General features: G+C 43.7%; 1 protein-coding gene across 1 annotated transcript in view; it reads right to left on the bottom strand.

Annotated features, from left to right (window-relative positions):
* LOC141083024 (uncharacterized) overlaps positions 1 to 16,360 on the bottom strand; it is a 45,805-nt gene that overhangs the window by 23,242 nt on the left and 6,203 nt on the right. Inside the window, exon 5 of the mRNA XM_073567170.1 lies at positions 14,785 to 14,874. Within this exon, the coding sequence (XP_073423271.1) occupies positions 14,785 to 14,874 (90 nt within the window). The remainder of the gene's footprint in view (positions 1 to 14,784; positions 14,875 to 16,360) is intronic.

Raw genomic sequence — 16,360 nt, 5'->3', positions numbered from 1 at the left:
AGTGACGTTTTGGAATGCAGACTTTGATGGAATGGTCTGCGGGTGTCATGTTGCCTTTGGAGAGCCCCTAATGTACCTAAACAGTGGAAACCCCCCACAAATGACACCATTTTGAAAACTAGACCCCCCAAGGAACTTATCTAGATGTGAGGTGAGCACTTTGAACCCCCCAGTGCTTCACAGAAGTTTATAACGCCCAGGCGTGAAAATAAAAAATTTGTATTTTTTCCCACAAACATGATCTTTTAGTCACCATTTTTTATTTTCCCAAGGGTACCAGGAGAAATTGGACCCCAAAAGTTGTTGTCCAATTTGTCCTAAGTATGCTGATACCCCATATGTGGGAGAAAACTACTGTATGGGCACACGTCAGGGCTCGGAAGGGAAGTAGTGACGTTTTGGAATGCAGACTTTGATGGAATGGTCTGCGGGTGTCATGTTGCCTTTGGAGAGCCCCTAATGTACCTAAACAGTGGAAACCCCCACAAATGACCCCATTTTGAAAACTAGACCCCCTAAGGAACTTATCTAGATGTGAGGTGAGCACTTTGAACCCCCAAGGGCTTCACAGAAGTTTATAATGCCAGGGCATGAAAATAAAAAAATCGTATTTTTTCCACAAACATGATCAATTAGTCCCCAATTTTTTTATTTTCCCAAGGGTAACAGGAGAAATTGAACCCCTAAAGTTGTTGTCCAATTTGTCCTGAGTGCGCTGACACCCCGTATGTGGGAGAAAACTACTGTATAGACACACGTCAGGGCTCGGAAGGGAAGTAGTGACGTTTTGGAATGCAGACTTTGATGGAATGGTCTGCGGGTCTCATGTTGCCTTTGGAGAGCCCCTAATGTACCTAAACAGTGGAAACCCCCACAAATGACCCCATTTTGGAAACGAGACCCCCTAAGGAACTTATCTAGATGTGTGGTGAGCACTTTGAACCCCCAAGGGCTTCACAGAAGTTTATAATGCCAGGGCATGAAAATAAAAAAATCGTATTTTTTCCCACAAACATGATCAATTAGTCCCAATTTTTTTTATTTTCCCAAGGGTAACAGGAGAAATTGAACCCTAAAAGTTGTTGTCCAATTTGTTCTGAGTATGCTGACGCCCCATATGTGGGAGAAAACTACTGTATGGACACACGTCGGGGCTCGGAAGGGAAGTAGTGACGTTTTGGAATGCAGACTTTGAGGGAATGTTCTGCGGGTGTCATGTTGCCTTTGGAGAGCCCCTAATGTACCTAAACAGGGGAAACCCCCAATTCTAACTCCAACCCGAACCCCAACACACCACTAACCCTAATCTCAGCCCTAACCCTAACCCTAAACTTAGCCCTAACCCTAATGGAAAAATGGAAATAAATACATTTTTTTTATTTTATTATTTTTCTCTAACTAAGGGGGTGATAACGGGGGGTTTGATTTACTATTTATTGCGGTTTTTATATTTGGCAGCTGTCGCACGCTAAAAGACGCTTTTTATTGTAAAAATAGTTTTTGCATCACCACATATTGAGAGCTATAATTTTTCCGTATTTTGACCCACCGAGTCATGTGAGGTCTTATTTTTTGCGGGACGAGTTGACGTTTTTATTGGTACCATTTTCGGGCATGTGACATTTTTTCATCGGGGGGGTGCGTTTACACCGTTCCGCGTGCGGTAAAATTGATAAAGCGGTTTTATTCTTTGGGTCAATACGGTTACAGCGATACCTCATTTAGGTCTTTTTTTATGTTTTGTCGGTTTTATGCAATGAAAACTATTTTATATAAAAAATAATTATTTTTGCATCGCTTTATTCTGTGAGCTATAATTTTTTTATTTTTTTGCTGATGATGCTGTGTCATGCCTCGTTTTTTGCGGGACAAGATGACGTTTTCAGCGGTACCATGGATATTTATATGCGTCTTTTTGATCGCGCGTTATTACACTTTTTGTTTGGCGGTTTGATAATAAATCATTATTTTTTGCTTCGTTTTTTATTTTTATTTTTTAAGGGGTTCGCTAAAGGGGTTAACTAATGGGACAGTTTTATAGGGCGGGTCGTTACGGACGCGGCGATACCTAATATGTGTACTTTTATTGTTTTTTTATTTCCAAAAAATGGATTTATTTGGGGGAATATTTTTTTTTTTTCTAATTTATTTGGCAATTTTTTTTAATTATTTTAACACTTTTTTTTATTTTTTTTTTTACTTTATTAAATAGTCCCAGGTGGGACATCACATCACAGATCACTGTGAAAGATCAGTCATCTGTCACAGGCAGAACTGCAGGCTTCCTCGTGCCTGCGCTTTGCAGGCACTGAGGAAGCCGTCTCCCTGCAGGCCCCCGAAGGTCCCCACCACCATTTTGGATCCGGGGACCTGCAGGGAAGGAGGCCCCTGCAGCAGCGCTGCACATCGCGCTGCTGCGGGGGTCTCAGGGAAGAACGGAGGGAGCCCCCTCCCTGCCGATGCTTCCCTTTAACCCCCGGTACACCGCGATCATGTTTGATCGCGGTGTGCAAGGGGTTAACGTGTCGGGGGCAGTCCGTGACCGCCCCTGACACATTGTGCCGGGTGTCAGCTGTGATAATCAGCTGACACTCGGCCGCGATCAGCGGCGCTCACCACGTGGGCGCCGCTGATCGCGGTAGACGTACTATCCCGTCCATGGGCATAGGGGCCCAGGTCCCATGGACGGGATAGTATGTCGGATGTCAGGAAGGGGTTAACCTTAACTTGGTTTACTGCTAATGTTATGCAGTTATCCTGACACTGCGAACTCCAGCGTACAACATCAGCCAGGTGCCAGTCAATTACAGGATTGTGCTGGCGTAACCACGGCATTCCCAAAATAACTGCAGAAGATAAATTATCCATCACAAAAAATGACATAAGCTCGGTATGTAATGCTCCCACAGACATAGCAATTTTGTCAGTAACAAATTTACCCCCCTCCAGAATAATGGATGTGCCATTAATAGCCGTGGTTTTAATAGGGGCATTAAGTCTTAGTAGAGGTACACCCAGATTCCTAGCAGCCAAAGAATCCATAAAATTTCCTTCAGATCCACTATCCACATAAGCTTTTAAAAACAGAGATTTCTGACCAAATGAAAGAACGATAGGTAATAAAACTTTAGCCGCATCTGCAGGCAGTACCTGCTGAGCCCCTGGGCAACCCTGGCCAGAACTGCCCAGGGGCCGATGTCCCAGAAGTGTGGATCTCCAACGTTCAGCTTTCTCCCTGAAGTCTCTAGACTGCAGCATGTTTATGCAGGAAGATGAGAGTGATCCTTCAGACTGCACTGAAGCAAGTAAAAGGTGTTCAGGCCAAAAATCAGCTCATGCAGGAGATGGAAAAAAAAAAAAAAGTTCAGGGAGACTGCTTTTGTATATGTTGGATATATACACAAGAAGCAGTTTTGTTTTTTTTTATGGCCGGATAAAATGTGACGTCCATCCTCGGATCTGGACTGCAGTAGGGACAGCACCCCGAGAAACCTCGAGACCCTTAACCCCTATACAGGGATCTGGAATTGTAGCAAGGCCCAGGGGGTGGCTGTCTGGTGGAGCAGTGCGCCAGAGCAGGACGGTAGTCAGAAACCAGGAGAGCAGCGGAAGTACAGAAACGGCAGGCAGTGGCAGAGTCGACAGTTCAGGCCAAGGTCACAAAACAGGAGAGCGGCAAGGTACAAAAATGGCAGGCAGTAGAAGAGTCGAATATCCAGACCAAGGTCACAAACTGGGAGAATGGCAGAGGTACAAAATCGTCAGGCAGTAGAGGGGTCAGAAATCCAGGCTGAGGTCAGAGTCAAACAATAGCAAATCACACAGTAGCACATAGGGGAACCAAGAATATATCCGGCGGCTTGCAAGACCAGTCCCAAGGTATTTGAGGGATCAGGTCATCCCTCACGGGCTTCCGGACTGATAATGTCATCAGGACCTCCCCCAGGACCAGGCCTGATGGTGATGCACCAACCCCTTCATGATTGACAGAGGAGCGGAGCCTGCATCCATCAGATGCCTGCGCAGGAGCCCCTTCTCTGTCGCCGCCATCACTCGGGGGCGAACCACGGCGCCTCCCAGTGGCCAAGGCAGGAACAGCAGGCCCCGAGTCTGACGGCGACGTGACAGTCCGGCGCCTCCTAGTGGCCGAGGCCGGGACAGCAGGCCCCGAGTCTGACAGTGACGTGACCGTCCGGCGCCTCCTAGTGGCCGAGGCCGGGACAGCAGGCCCCGAGTCTGACGGCAACGTGACAGCATGGTTCGTCCTCCTTGTAGCAAGTTAGCCGCTATTCCTGTTGTGGCTGCAGGTGAGACAACATCTCCTTGCCCTCGTACATAATGAATGAGTAGATGGTATAGATAGGTTTTTCCACTGCCACCAGGGCCATCAATAAAGAAGCACTTCGGTGTTAATGTGGTGTCTTGTAAAGCATGAACTATGGCCTCATAGGCAAAACGTTGCTCCTGATTCAGAGTTTATTTCATCTCTGCAGCCCTTGCTAACTCATATTCCTTATCGTACTCATCTTGAAGTTGACTTTTTTCTTTGCTGGTCGTGGTAAATTGAAATCATCAAAAGACTTTCCATTGATTAGCAGCACATCTTTCATAGCATACCCTTCACAATTGATGCAATCTTCTCTGTTAGTGGTATCTATGACAGTAGTCTTTTAAAAAATGTTCCTTAAACTCATTCCACAACTCTATTGGATTAGTAGGTGGGCCGAAAACACAAATGTAAGCAAACATCTCCCGAAGTTGCGTAGGCATGTTCAGAATGGTGGCATCTATTATAGTATTTTTCCAAACATTGTCATCTATCAACAATCCTAGTGCTAATGCAGCATCTTTAAATGTTTGATGTGTAACCCCATTTACGGATTTAATGCTGTCAAAACTTGTTGCGCCTTTTACATGCAATAGTAACAAACGTAAATAATATCATTCTTGGTCTTTTACTCTAACTGTATACATTCTTCCAATTACTTTATCGCTTTGTCGCTTTCTGGGTTCACATGTGCCTTGTTTCCAAACATAGTGCTCTGGAATTTCTCGGTAGTAATATTGATGTGCATTTAGGTCGATCTTATTAAGATTGAAGTACGCCATTAGTGTGGAATTGTTATGCAGCTTTTGTTGAATGCTGTCAATGGGATCGCCTTCATGAAAATATAGTGGCTGATAGTTAGGCAGGTGTACCGCTAGGCGAATGATGGCATGAGATTGTTTATGCATTGGGTAAGCAAATATTCTCCACGCAGCTTCTGGTGCACTGACGTATCTCGAATCGACAAATTGGTTTGTTTCATTATGTTTGATGTCTGAGCTGTTTCAATATTAGCTTTGTCGTGTCCTTTGTATACATATTTAAACAAATATTTAACACTTTGGATAGAGGCACACATTTCCACATTAATGTGGCAGTTGTATTTTTTGAGCAAATATGGGTTGTATGGAACAACCCATGAATTATCAATTTTTTTTTTGAATGATGGTCGTAGATTCTCCCAATGTTTCTCCGGTAACTTGGATAGCCGTCCTTTTGCTTGACAGTATATTCCTGATATTTTTTGGGGAAACCTTTGGTACATTTCCCATTATCCAGGGAAAGTTAGGATTGGCTTCTCCAGAGGGACCATGAATCATGTTTTTAATAACAAGGTTGTGGAGCTGAGGGTATTTTTTTTCATCGGGAATTTCTGCCCATACTATGTTGTCCATGTCCTCTTCATTTCTTAATTTTGAATTGCTTTCCAGGATTATTAAAATATGTGCTTGTAGAAGACCACGCTTTTGAAACCCGATGAAATGGACGGCTGCGTTAACCTCTCCAAATAATCCATTATTGATATCTGCTAATAGGGAATCAAGTTTAATTTTAAAAACACGTGCCACCAAGTCTGGCCTTTGCTCCACACGTTGCCATGGTTCTAAATTCTTTGTTATTTCAGTCCATTTGGGATTACATGTCATGGTGACAAACAGATCTGGGCGACCATACTTTGTTACTATACACATAGCATCCTGGTAGCGCTGTTGCATGTTTCTTGGACTGCCTTCAAAAGATGATGGCAAAATTACTGTCTTTCCAATTGGGATGCCCTTTTCAATAGATTTTTTTAGTAAATGTTCTTGTAGAAGGCAGTAATCTTCCACTTTTAAATCTTTCTGGTGCATCCTGATGTAATGTAGATGATTTGCCTCTATTTTGACGTATGCCTCGACTAAATATTGCTGTGTGAGCTTGCCACCATTGAATAGTGGATTAAATCCCTTCCTGACCGATAATACAAATCTATATTACTGAAGTTGGGTTATTCTTTGGGCACTATTTCCCTGTTGTTTTAGACCGTCATGCCAGCCTTGGTCTCCATAAGGGAAAAATATAGGATACAGCAGAGCATCCAAATTGCTATGGAGAATGCTGATACGTTGGGTTTTGGGAGCCAGAGGGTTGCGTGGATCAGGTTTTAAATGGATTAATATGTAGGGAGGCTCACCATCTTCATTCTGAAAGACAACTGCCACTTCACTCACTGCTGGGTTGTTGTATCGCCTTGGATCTTGATTCCTATCTTGCTTAATAGCCATTGTGATGGTTGGCATGACAGTTCCATTTTGATGAGCTTTGATCTGTTCTTGTTGTTCAATGTCACGTAGCATTCGATAGGCAGCAGCGAATGGATTGATAGCATTCAGTTGCTCAGCGATAATGTTCATCAATGTAGGTTGACATTTTTCATTTTCTTTTATTTTGAGTCTTAGTTCATTTGTGTCGGCGGTATCCAATACATAAAGTTGAGCAAATTTTGGTTGGTCTTCCTCTGTTGGATGTAGTGTGCCTCTTCAATGATAGATCTGTCCATGTATGCGAAAACAGTATGGGCCATATCCAGGTGGTGGTGAAATACTTGCTCCCATGGATGCAAAAGCAAAAGAGCTGTTTATACTATGAATATTGTCCATGAAATTTTTGCTGAATTCACTTTCTCCTATCATGAACTTTTTGAATTCTTCAGGATACTGGAGTATAGGTAGATGTACTTTTCCCTTCTGACAGCACTGTGTAAATTTTCCATCGGAAGGCATCTCAGCTCCAAAATTCAAAGATTGGCAACTTTGACATAAATGGTTCATTGGACCACAGCTGTGTTCGTGAATTATGTTTTCATTGTGGGTTACATTTTTTGCTTGTAGTTGAAGTTTGTCTTTCTTTTTCTATATGGCTTGATTGCCGGTGAATATTGATTTGTCGTTGGTGTTGTAGTCGCACTTCTCTATGGCTTTGTGTTTCAGCTTGTCGCTGTAGACGGTGTGCTTCTGCATTTTGTGTTAGTGTCCTTGCTATGGCGAATGGACATTGTTCCTGATGTAGCTTGCGTTGGGATAATGCATTGTTAGTTAACCCAACACATCTTGTAGTTTTAAACTCAACGATGAGGTGTGCTGGTTGTGATGGGTCATCTTGTGAGCATGGTATTGTTGTTGAGACAGATTTTTTTTGCAGAGCTGTCGGTGCCCAATGGCATCTTGTGATAATCTAATGACTTTTGCATCATGGGACTCATCTGCTCTATGCCTACGCTTATATGCATTGGTTTTTGTCCCAGCGATGCCGTTTTTCTTCAGGAGTCTCATTTACACGTTGTCGTCCTTTCCATTGGGCATTTGCTGCTTTCCTTTCATTGTCATTGGCGTACTTTTTAGGAGGAGCCATGTTGGTGTTGATATTTGCAGTCTAAGGAAACCTAAATTAGCCCTGGTGATTTAGACGTGTTAGTTGGTGAGTCCGTGACACGCTATTACGTGTATTTTTCGTTAATAACGACACGTTGTAACGTGTCTTTTTTAGGTCCAGCGACATGTTGTAACGTGTCTTATTTTAGGTCCAGCGACACACTTCAACGTATATTTTTTATGTCCAGTGTCACACTGTGACGTGTATTTTTTAGGTACTGTGACTCGCTGTAACGTGTATTTTTTCAGTAAAGCGACACACTGTAGGTGCACTGAGACGCTTTAACCTTTTTTTATGTACAGCGTGTATTATTTTAGGTCCAGTGGTCCAGCGACACGCTGTAACGTGTATTTTTTTTGTACAGTGACACACTGTAGGTGCACTGAGACGCTTTAACCGTTTTTTTTTTTATGTACAGCGTGTATTATATTAGGTCCAGCAACACGCTGTAACATGTCTTTTGTAGGTCCAGCGACACACTGTAATGTGTATGTTTTAGGTCCAATGACAGGCTGTAACGTGTAAACTTTTTTCTTTATGTACACCGATTCAGAGTCCTTTTTTTTATGTACACCGATTCAGAGACTGCTGGCAGGCACATCACAGCAATGACATGCTGTGACGCAGTTCATAAATAAACAGAGCAACAGAGTTCACGCATGCGCAGTGGCCGGGATCCCAGCGGCGGCCGTAATTCCAACGGCCGTCAGGATCGCAGCTGCGTCCTGGATCCGAGCGGCATCACTTGGGTGTCCCAAAATGGCGGTCGGCGCACTTCCGATGCGGCACGGTGGATTGTGGGATTCAGGGACATCCAGACGGAAGTGGATGACGGACAATTTAAGGCAATTATATATATATATATTTGATTAAATACAGTATTACTAAGAACTCTGAATTACTTAGATGCACTTTTGCTTTTTATTTATTTGATTACGGCAGGATTTTTCTCATTTTGTCTTTTGTAGGTTTTGTATGCTTTATGGCCAATGTGAACATGCGTTTATATGCTGCATGTGTACCAACTCAAACCAAGCTCAATTTTTGCATTTTTTTTTATAAATCGACACAAATCAGTAGTTTGTGTGAATAAAAGAAACTTTGCAATATATATTAACAGAGAAATCTGCTTCTTTCTCCACTAAAGCCCCCGTTACACACAGCGAGATCGCCAGCAATATCGCTGAAACGTCACAGGTTTTGTGACGCAGCAGCGATATCGCTATGTCTGATACTTACCTGCGACCGGCTCCCCCGCTGGTTATCGCTGATCGCGCGAGAACGTCCTGGACCATTTCTCGTTGGGCACTTCCTGCTGGGCTTCCGTGGCGCCAACGAGCGACGCGTGGAGCCGGGCGGGAGGACATCAGGATCGCCGCGTCTGACAGGTAAGTAGCGACCCCCGACCGCTGCTATGTCGCTGGTGAGATCTGCCTGTGTGGCAGCTCACTAGCGACCACTTAGCGATGCACCAGCGATCCATATCGTTGTCGAGATCGCTGGTGCATCGCTTAGTGTAACGGTACCCTTATTCATCTCCACCCTCCTCCTTAGCTCATCACCACTCTAGATAAAACAGGTAACATAAGAGGGACTGTCAGAATGTGTCAGACTACACAATCTATTATACTCTATGGAGAGGGAACAGGGAGTTAGTGATAAATATTAACTAAAGGGAATCTGTCACCCCCAGGACGTGTATGACCTATTAATATGGGCAAACAGGTAATAGAAATGTTAAGCTAGTCCTACATGTCTGCCTCATATTAATGGTCTTGTTGCTGAGTAATCATATATTCTTTCCGTATGTTAATGATTTCTTCCAGGCTCCGGGGCATGTGGTGCCTATAAGAAATCACTGCCGCCTGTCTGCATTGTAATACTACCCCCCTCCCAGGCACATCAGTTATGGCGCTAGAATCCCGCGTCTGCACCCTTCACTCCTTCCACAATACATACCTCTTCATACCTTCTGTGGCACTGCACTCAGGGATCTGCTGCGCAGGCGCCAGTGAACCACTGTGACTGGTGTGCGCACCGATAAGGTGCTCTGCCCACTTCCCCACTGCACAATTACCACTAGAAACCATGTGTATGTAGGGGATTTACCGGGACCATGTGCTACTCCCACTCCCTTAAATGTAAATATTTCCGATTGTAAAAGCTTCCTTTGTGTATAGCTGTATATATAGAATCATAGAATCGTAGAGTTGGAAGGGACCTCCTGGGCCATCTGGTCCAACCCCCTGCTCAAAGCAGGATTCGCTAAATCATCCCAGTCAGATGTCTGTCCAGCCTCTGTTTGAAGACTTCCATTGAAGGAGAACTCACCACTTCTCGTGGCAGCCTGTTCCACTCATTGATCACTCTAACTGTCAAAAAGTTTTTTCTAATATCTAATCTGTGTCTCCTCCCATTCAGTTTCATCCCATTGCTTCTAGTCTTTCCTTGTGCAAATGAGAATAAAGTTGATCCTTCTACAATGTGACAGCCCTTTAGATATTTGTAGACAGCAATTAAGTCTCCTCTCAGTCTTCTCTTTTGCAAACTAAACATTCCCAAATCCTGCAACCTTTCCTCATAAGACAGGGTTTGCAGACCGGTCACCATTCTGGTCGCTCTTTTCTGAACTTGCTCCAGTTTGTTGATGTCTTTTTTAAAATGTGGTGCCCAAAACTGGACACAATATTCCAGATGAGGTCTGACCAAAGAGGAGTAGAGGGAAATAATGACTTCACGTGATCTAGACTGTATGCTTCTGTTAATACATCCTAGAACTGCATTTGCCTTTTTTGCTGCTGCATCACACTGTTGACTCATATTCAGTCTGTGATCTATTAGTATACCCAAGTCTTTTTCACATGTGCTGTCACTTAGCCCTATTCCTCCCATTCTATATATGCTTTTTTCATTTTTATTGCCCAGATGTAGTACTTTGCATTTCTCCCTGTTAAAAACCATTCTGTTAGTTACTGCCCACTTCTCCAGTTTATTTAAATCTTTTTGAATCCTCTCTCTCTCTTCTCTAGTATTAGCTATCCCTCCTAGCTTTGTGTCATCAGCAAATTTAATCAGTTTACCCTCAATTCCTTCATCTAAATCGTTGATAAAGATGTTGAACAATACAGGGCCCAGGACAGAGCCCTGTGGTACCCCACTTGAGACATTCTTCCAACTGGATGTGCAGCCATTTACGACCACTCTTTGGGTCCGATCACTAAGCCAGCTATGAATCCACCTAACAGTTGCCTTGTCCATTCCATACTTAGTCATTTTTTCAATAAGGATTGTATGAGAGACTTTGTCAAATGCTTTGCTGAAGTCAAGATATACTATATCTACAGCATTTCCTTGATCCACCCAATCAGTGATACCGTCATAGAAGGAAATTAAGTTAGTCTGACATGACTTATTAGTTACAAACCCATGCTGACTCTGTTTGATCACTTCATTCTTATCCAGGTATTGACTTACATGTTGTTTAATAATTTGTTCAAAGATCTTTCCTGGTATAGAAGTCAGACTCACCGGCCTATAGTTGCCTGGGTCCACCTTCTTCCCCTTTTTGAAGATAGGAACAACATTTGCTCTTCTCCAGTCTTCATGTTCTGCTATGTATAATATTGTTTTACACAGGGAAAGTTTAGTGCCATTGTTAAGCCACTAAAGGCAGCACTTTGTATTTTGTAACAGTAGCCCAGTATATAGTTAACTATAGGAGAAGTTTACTGGGGGTACGTCAGGAAGAGTTTCCTGGATAGAGTCAGAGGGCTACAGAGCCCGTACAGCTCGGGTGGGCTTGGAGCCTGAGCTACCCAGTAGCACTGCAACGTTACAAGTGAGGGATCCAGCCATCCAGGGCCCCATGTGCAGAAGTGCAGCTGTTCTAGCACAGGGTACACCAGTAATGAAGCAGAAGTTACAACAGTGTCACAACAGTACGGGTTACGCAGGTCGCTCAACATGTGGCAAATTACTGCATGGACTGACGCCCTCAGATCCGGGTGAAACGGACAAGGGAACCTCCAAGCGTAGTGAGTCTGAACAGGGAGGACGCTGCTTTACCGCATGAGGTGGTACGACACGGGCACGTATTGAAGGACCAAGGAAAGAGTGCAGGGAAAGTGGAGAATGTGACCTGTATGAAACCCTATGCAGATACTGTGTCTGATAAGGATGTGCTGTGTAAAGAAGAAAGTAAAGTTTTACAATTCAAGTTGCAACTGGACTGTGTCTCTGTTTGTACACAAGTGATCGGAGGGGACCTTAAACAACGGCGAGAAGGCCCTGACGATGCAGAGGATAAAGAGGCAAGTACACTGACAATGGGACGTTATTTGCATGTGACGGGAGGCCAGGGCACGCAAGACTTGATAATCTCAGCCACGACTACGGCACTGGCCCTCTCTCATATGTACATGGCGATAACTATGCAGGGAGGAAGTGGGGAGAGCACCTTATCGGCGCGCATGCTGTAGATCACAGTAACTCGCCGGCGCCTGCACAGAAGATCCCTGAATGCTGTCCCCTTAGAAGGGAGGATGAGGTATGGCTTTCTGAGGGAGTGCAGGGCGCAGGTGCCGAATTCTGGGTCCATGAAGGCAGGGATTTCTTACTGCACCAAACGCCCTGAAGCCTGGAGAAATCATTAACATAAAGACAGAATATGACATTTCTCAACAACAAAACCATTAGAGTAGGACTAGTTAAACATGTGTATCACCTGTATGCCCATATTAATAGGTCATATACATCCCAGGAAGGACAGATTCCCTTTAAGATAAATACTAGTACATCGCTAACATTACATGTGGTACACTTTGCGTGGGTGAGTGTTAACGCTATACAGTAAGTTTGGAATTCTTTAAATGGACAACAGATGTTGAGTCCAGGACATACAGTATATATTACCACAACACTCAGGGGGTCACGCTTCTCTCTCGCAACTCATAGGGCCTACATTCAGGAGTTGACACGTGCTCCTGTTCCATTAGCATTTTGAGACTACACACAGAGGCTGACATGTGCCCCTGTTCCTATAGTATTTGGGGTGAACACAGAGGCTGACACGTGCTCCTGTTCCTATAGCATTTTAGACTTACACACAGAGGCTGACACATGCGCCTGTTCCTATAGCATTTTGGGTCTACACACACACAGGCTGACACGTGCTCATGTTCCTATAGCATTTTGGGCCTACACACAAAGAGGCTGACACATGCTCCTGCTCTTAAAGCATATTGGGCCTACACACAGAGGCTGACATGTGCTCCTGTTCCTATAGCATATTGGCCCTACACACAGAGGCTAACATGTGCTCCTGTTCCTATAGAATTTTGGGCCTACACACACAGAGGCTAACATGTGCTCCTGTTCCTATAGCATTTTGGGCCTACACACAGAGGCTGACACGTGCACCTATTCCTATAGCATTTTGGGCTTACACACACAGAGGCTGACACGTGCTCCTGTTGGTTCCAGAGCTTGGATATTCACACTCAGGGGTAAAGACCTGACATGTGCTCCTATTCTTGCAGCATCTTAATCCATGACATTGACATAGACAGACGTAAACTTTCATTCAGGATCCATGGAAAGTTGAGAGAACAAACTTCAGCTAATCTAATGAATTATTTATAGACAAATGGACAATTACTTTGTACTACATCACATACTCTCTATTTTGCTACAATAATTATTTTTGGTGGACAATCCAATAAACCACTATATTTTTTATAAGTATCATAACCATTTTCTTTGGAGCTTCACATCTGGTAAGCATCCCTAAATAAATAAATATACACGGAATATGTATATCTAAGGCCTGTTTCACACTTCCGTTTTTTTTGTTCAGTTGCAATCCGTGAAAGATGCTAAAAACAGATCTGTTTCCGTTGTTACACCAACGTTTGCCACCGGACTGTTGTTTTGACGGATCCGCTGAAGTCGGAAAATTAAAGGAACCGCGTCGAGAGAGAGAATTTTTTTTTCTTTGCACGGCTTTTCCGGAACGCTATTCAGGGGTTAAAATCCCTGCCGGAGCGAATCTACCGGGCATGCGCAATACAAAATAGCGAACCGTCACTCTGAAAAAATGTTTCAGAGTCTGTCTCATCCGCCCGGGAGCCGCTAAAATTTTGACAGATCCGTCAAAAAACAGGTGAGACGGACGACCGTCAGTCAAGATCCGTCGCTAATGTAAGTCTATGGGGGAAAAAACGGATTCGCCAAAAAAGGGGCGATCCATTTTTTTCTAAAATTGGCGGATTTTGACTGACATCAAAAAACGGAAGTGTGAAACAGGCCTAACAGGTAGGAACAGAGTGAGCAAACAGACAGAGGCAGAAACAGAAATAGAGTGCTGAGCTTTCTAAAAAGTCTTTTTCCTCATCCTACAGCTGGATTCACATTTACACATCTTAGTACTGTTGTGTAATGTTCTTCATGACGTTGCTGCATGTGTCTGTATGCTAAGGAGTTTATATGTGTAACACTTTAGATAGTGCTTTGCCCCTGTGTATTGAGGGCATGAAGGGGGAGGAGAATGTACTAAACTAAAATGCATATAAAGAAGAACATTGAATAGGAAGAAGTATAAGAAAGAGACTGTACACACTTATATGCAGTTGTGTGACCGAGTGACTATATGACTCTAGTCCACCCAAAGCAATAATGGCTGACTATTGGTTAGAGGAACATCTCTGGTGTACAAACTTCAGAGTTGAAGGGACTCTGGGAACACAGAATAACTGTTCAAACTAACTCCCACCACTAGGTGTTCCATGGCCGGGCCGATCATTTAAATACACCTTCCCACCTGCTTGTTTTTCCTCTATTTCAACCTGCCCCACTACTTTGACTGGCAGCTCTGGCTTCATAGAGTCAGAGAAGAGAGGAGATGGATGGAAAACAAGGTGGGAAGGTGTATATAAATGACTGGCACCGGCGTGAAGCACCAAGCGCCTGTGCTTGGTTTGAACAGTTATTCTGTGCTGACAGAGTCCCATTAAGGGATAAGCTGAACACAGATGTTGGTTTGCACGTACCTGTTTGAAGTTTAGACACTACAATGGTAATAACGAATATCATCACCAGAGCAGCTGTGGCAGACACATACAGGATTATTGTAATCCATGCTACAAGATGAAAAACAATGTTATTGCATGGGCACCATCCCTGGGCAAAATATAACCCTTGGTCTCTGACTCAACACATTATATTATAAAGGGAATATGTGAGCATGTTTGAGAGCAACATGATGTAGGGACAGAGAGTCTAATTCCAGTGATGGATCCCTTGCTCAGCAGCTGTCTGTAGTTTCAATACATTCAGTGTTTTATCAGCAGATTTATCACTGCAGGACTAGGTGTCATGTGCCAGGTAGTCCAGCTAACAACTGTAACCCCGCCCCCACCACTGATTGGCAGCTGTGCCAAACAGTCCAGTAAGTGACACTTCACTGAAATGAAGGTCAATGCCCCTACATCAAGCTGCTCTCAGACTACATAGCAAAAACCTGCTGACAGATTCCCTTTAAGTTCCATTTTTGGGCAAATCCTTTATGTTTTCTAATACAAACACCAAAATGAACCCATGCTCAGGTCTCCATCATCCAGAGCAAAGTCTTTGCATTTCATAACCAGTCGTTCGTTGTCTATATCCACTCATTATCAAGGTCCCCAATAGCCAGTCTACTGACATCAACTGGTCAGGGTTGTCTAAATCATCTGAGTTCTTAAAGACTCACTTCCATGAAAAAATAATTAAAATGACTTATCATTGATTGGGGCAGAGTGCCTTGTTGGTGCCCCTACCTGTACTTTTAGCCTCCTACCCCTGGGGTTGGCCCCTGCTGCTATGGTTCACTTTATTCTTTCCTAATGGAGTTCCTCAACTGGCCCAGACCAGTGAATGGAGGAGGCGCACTTACACCCCATTCACCTCTCTATACTAAGTTAAAATGAGACAGGGGAAATAGGTGTGTCCGAAAAAAGGGACCAGTATCTACAATGGGGAAAATACGTATTTGATACACTGCCAATTTTGCAAGTTTTCCCACCTACAAAGAATGGAGAGGTCTGTAATTTTTATTGTAGGTACAATTCACCTGTGAGAGACAGAATATAAAAATAAAATCCAGAAAATCACATTTTATGATTTTTACATTATTAATTTGCAATGTATGGCATGAAATAAGTATTTGATACAATAGAAAAACATAACTTAATATTTGGTGCAGAAACCTTTGTTTGTAATTACAGAGGTCAGATGTTTCCTGTAGTTCTTGACCAAGTTTGCACACACTGCAGCAGGGATTTTGGCCCCCTCCCCCATACAGATCTTCTCCAGATCTTTCAGGCTTCGAGGCTGTCGCTGGGCAATGTTGATTTTCAGCTCCCTCAAAGATTTTCTTTTGGGTTCAGGTCTGGAGAGTGGCTAGGCCGCTCGAGGACCTTGAAATGCTTCTTACAGAGCCACTACTTCGTGGCCATTGCTGTGTGTTTCGGGTAATTGTCATGTTGGAAGACCCAGCCACGACCCATCTTCAATGCTCTTACTGAGGGATGGAGGTTGTTGGACAAAATCTTGCGATACATTGCTTTATCCATCATCCCTTCAATA

Source organism: Dendrobates tinctorius, unplaced genomic scaffold (genome assembly GCF_039654945.1).
Source record: "Dendrobates tinctorius isolate UK_male_01 unplaced genomic scaffold, ASM3965494v1 ptg000019l, whole genome shotgun sequence".
Classification (NCBI taxonomy): Eukaryota; Metazoa; Chordata; class Amphibia; order Anura; family Dendrobatidae; genus Dendrobates; species Dendrobates tinctorius.
This window is presented reverse-complemented; position numbering and strand designations above follow the sequence as displayed.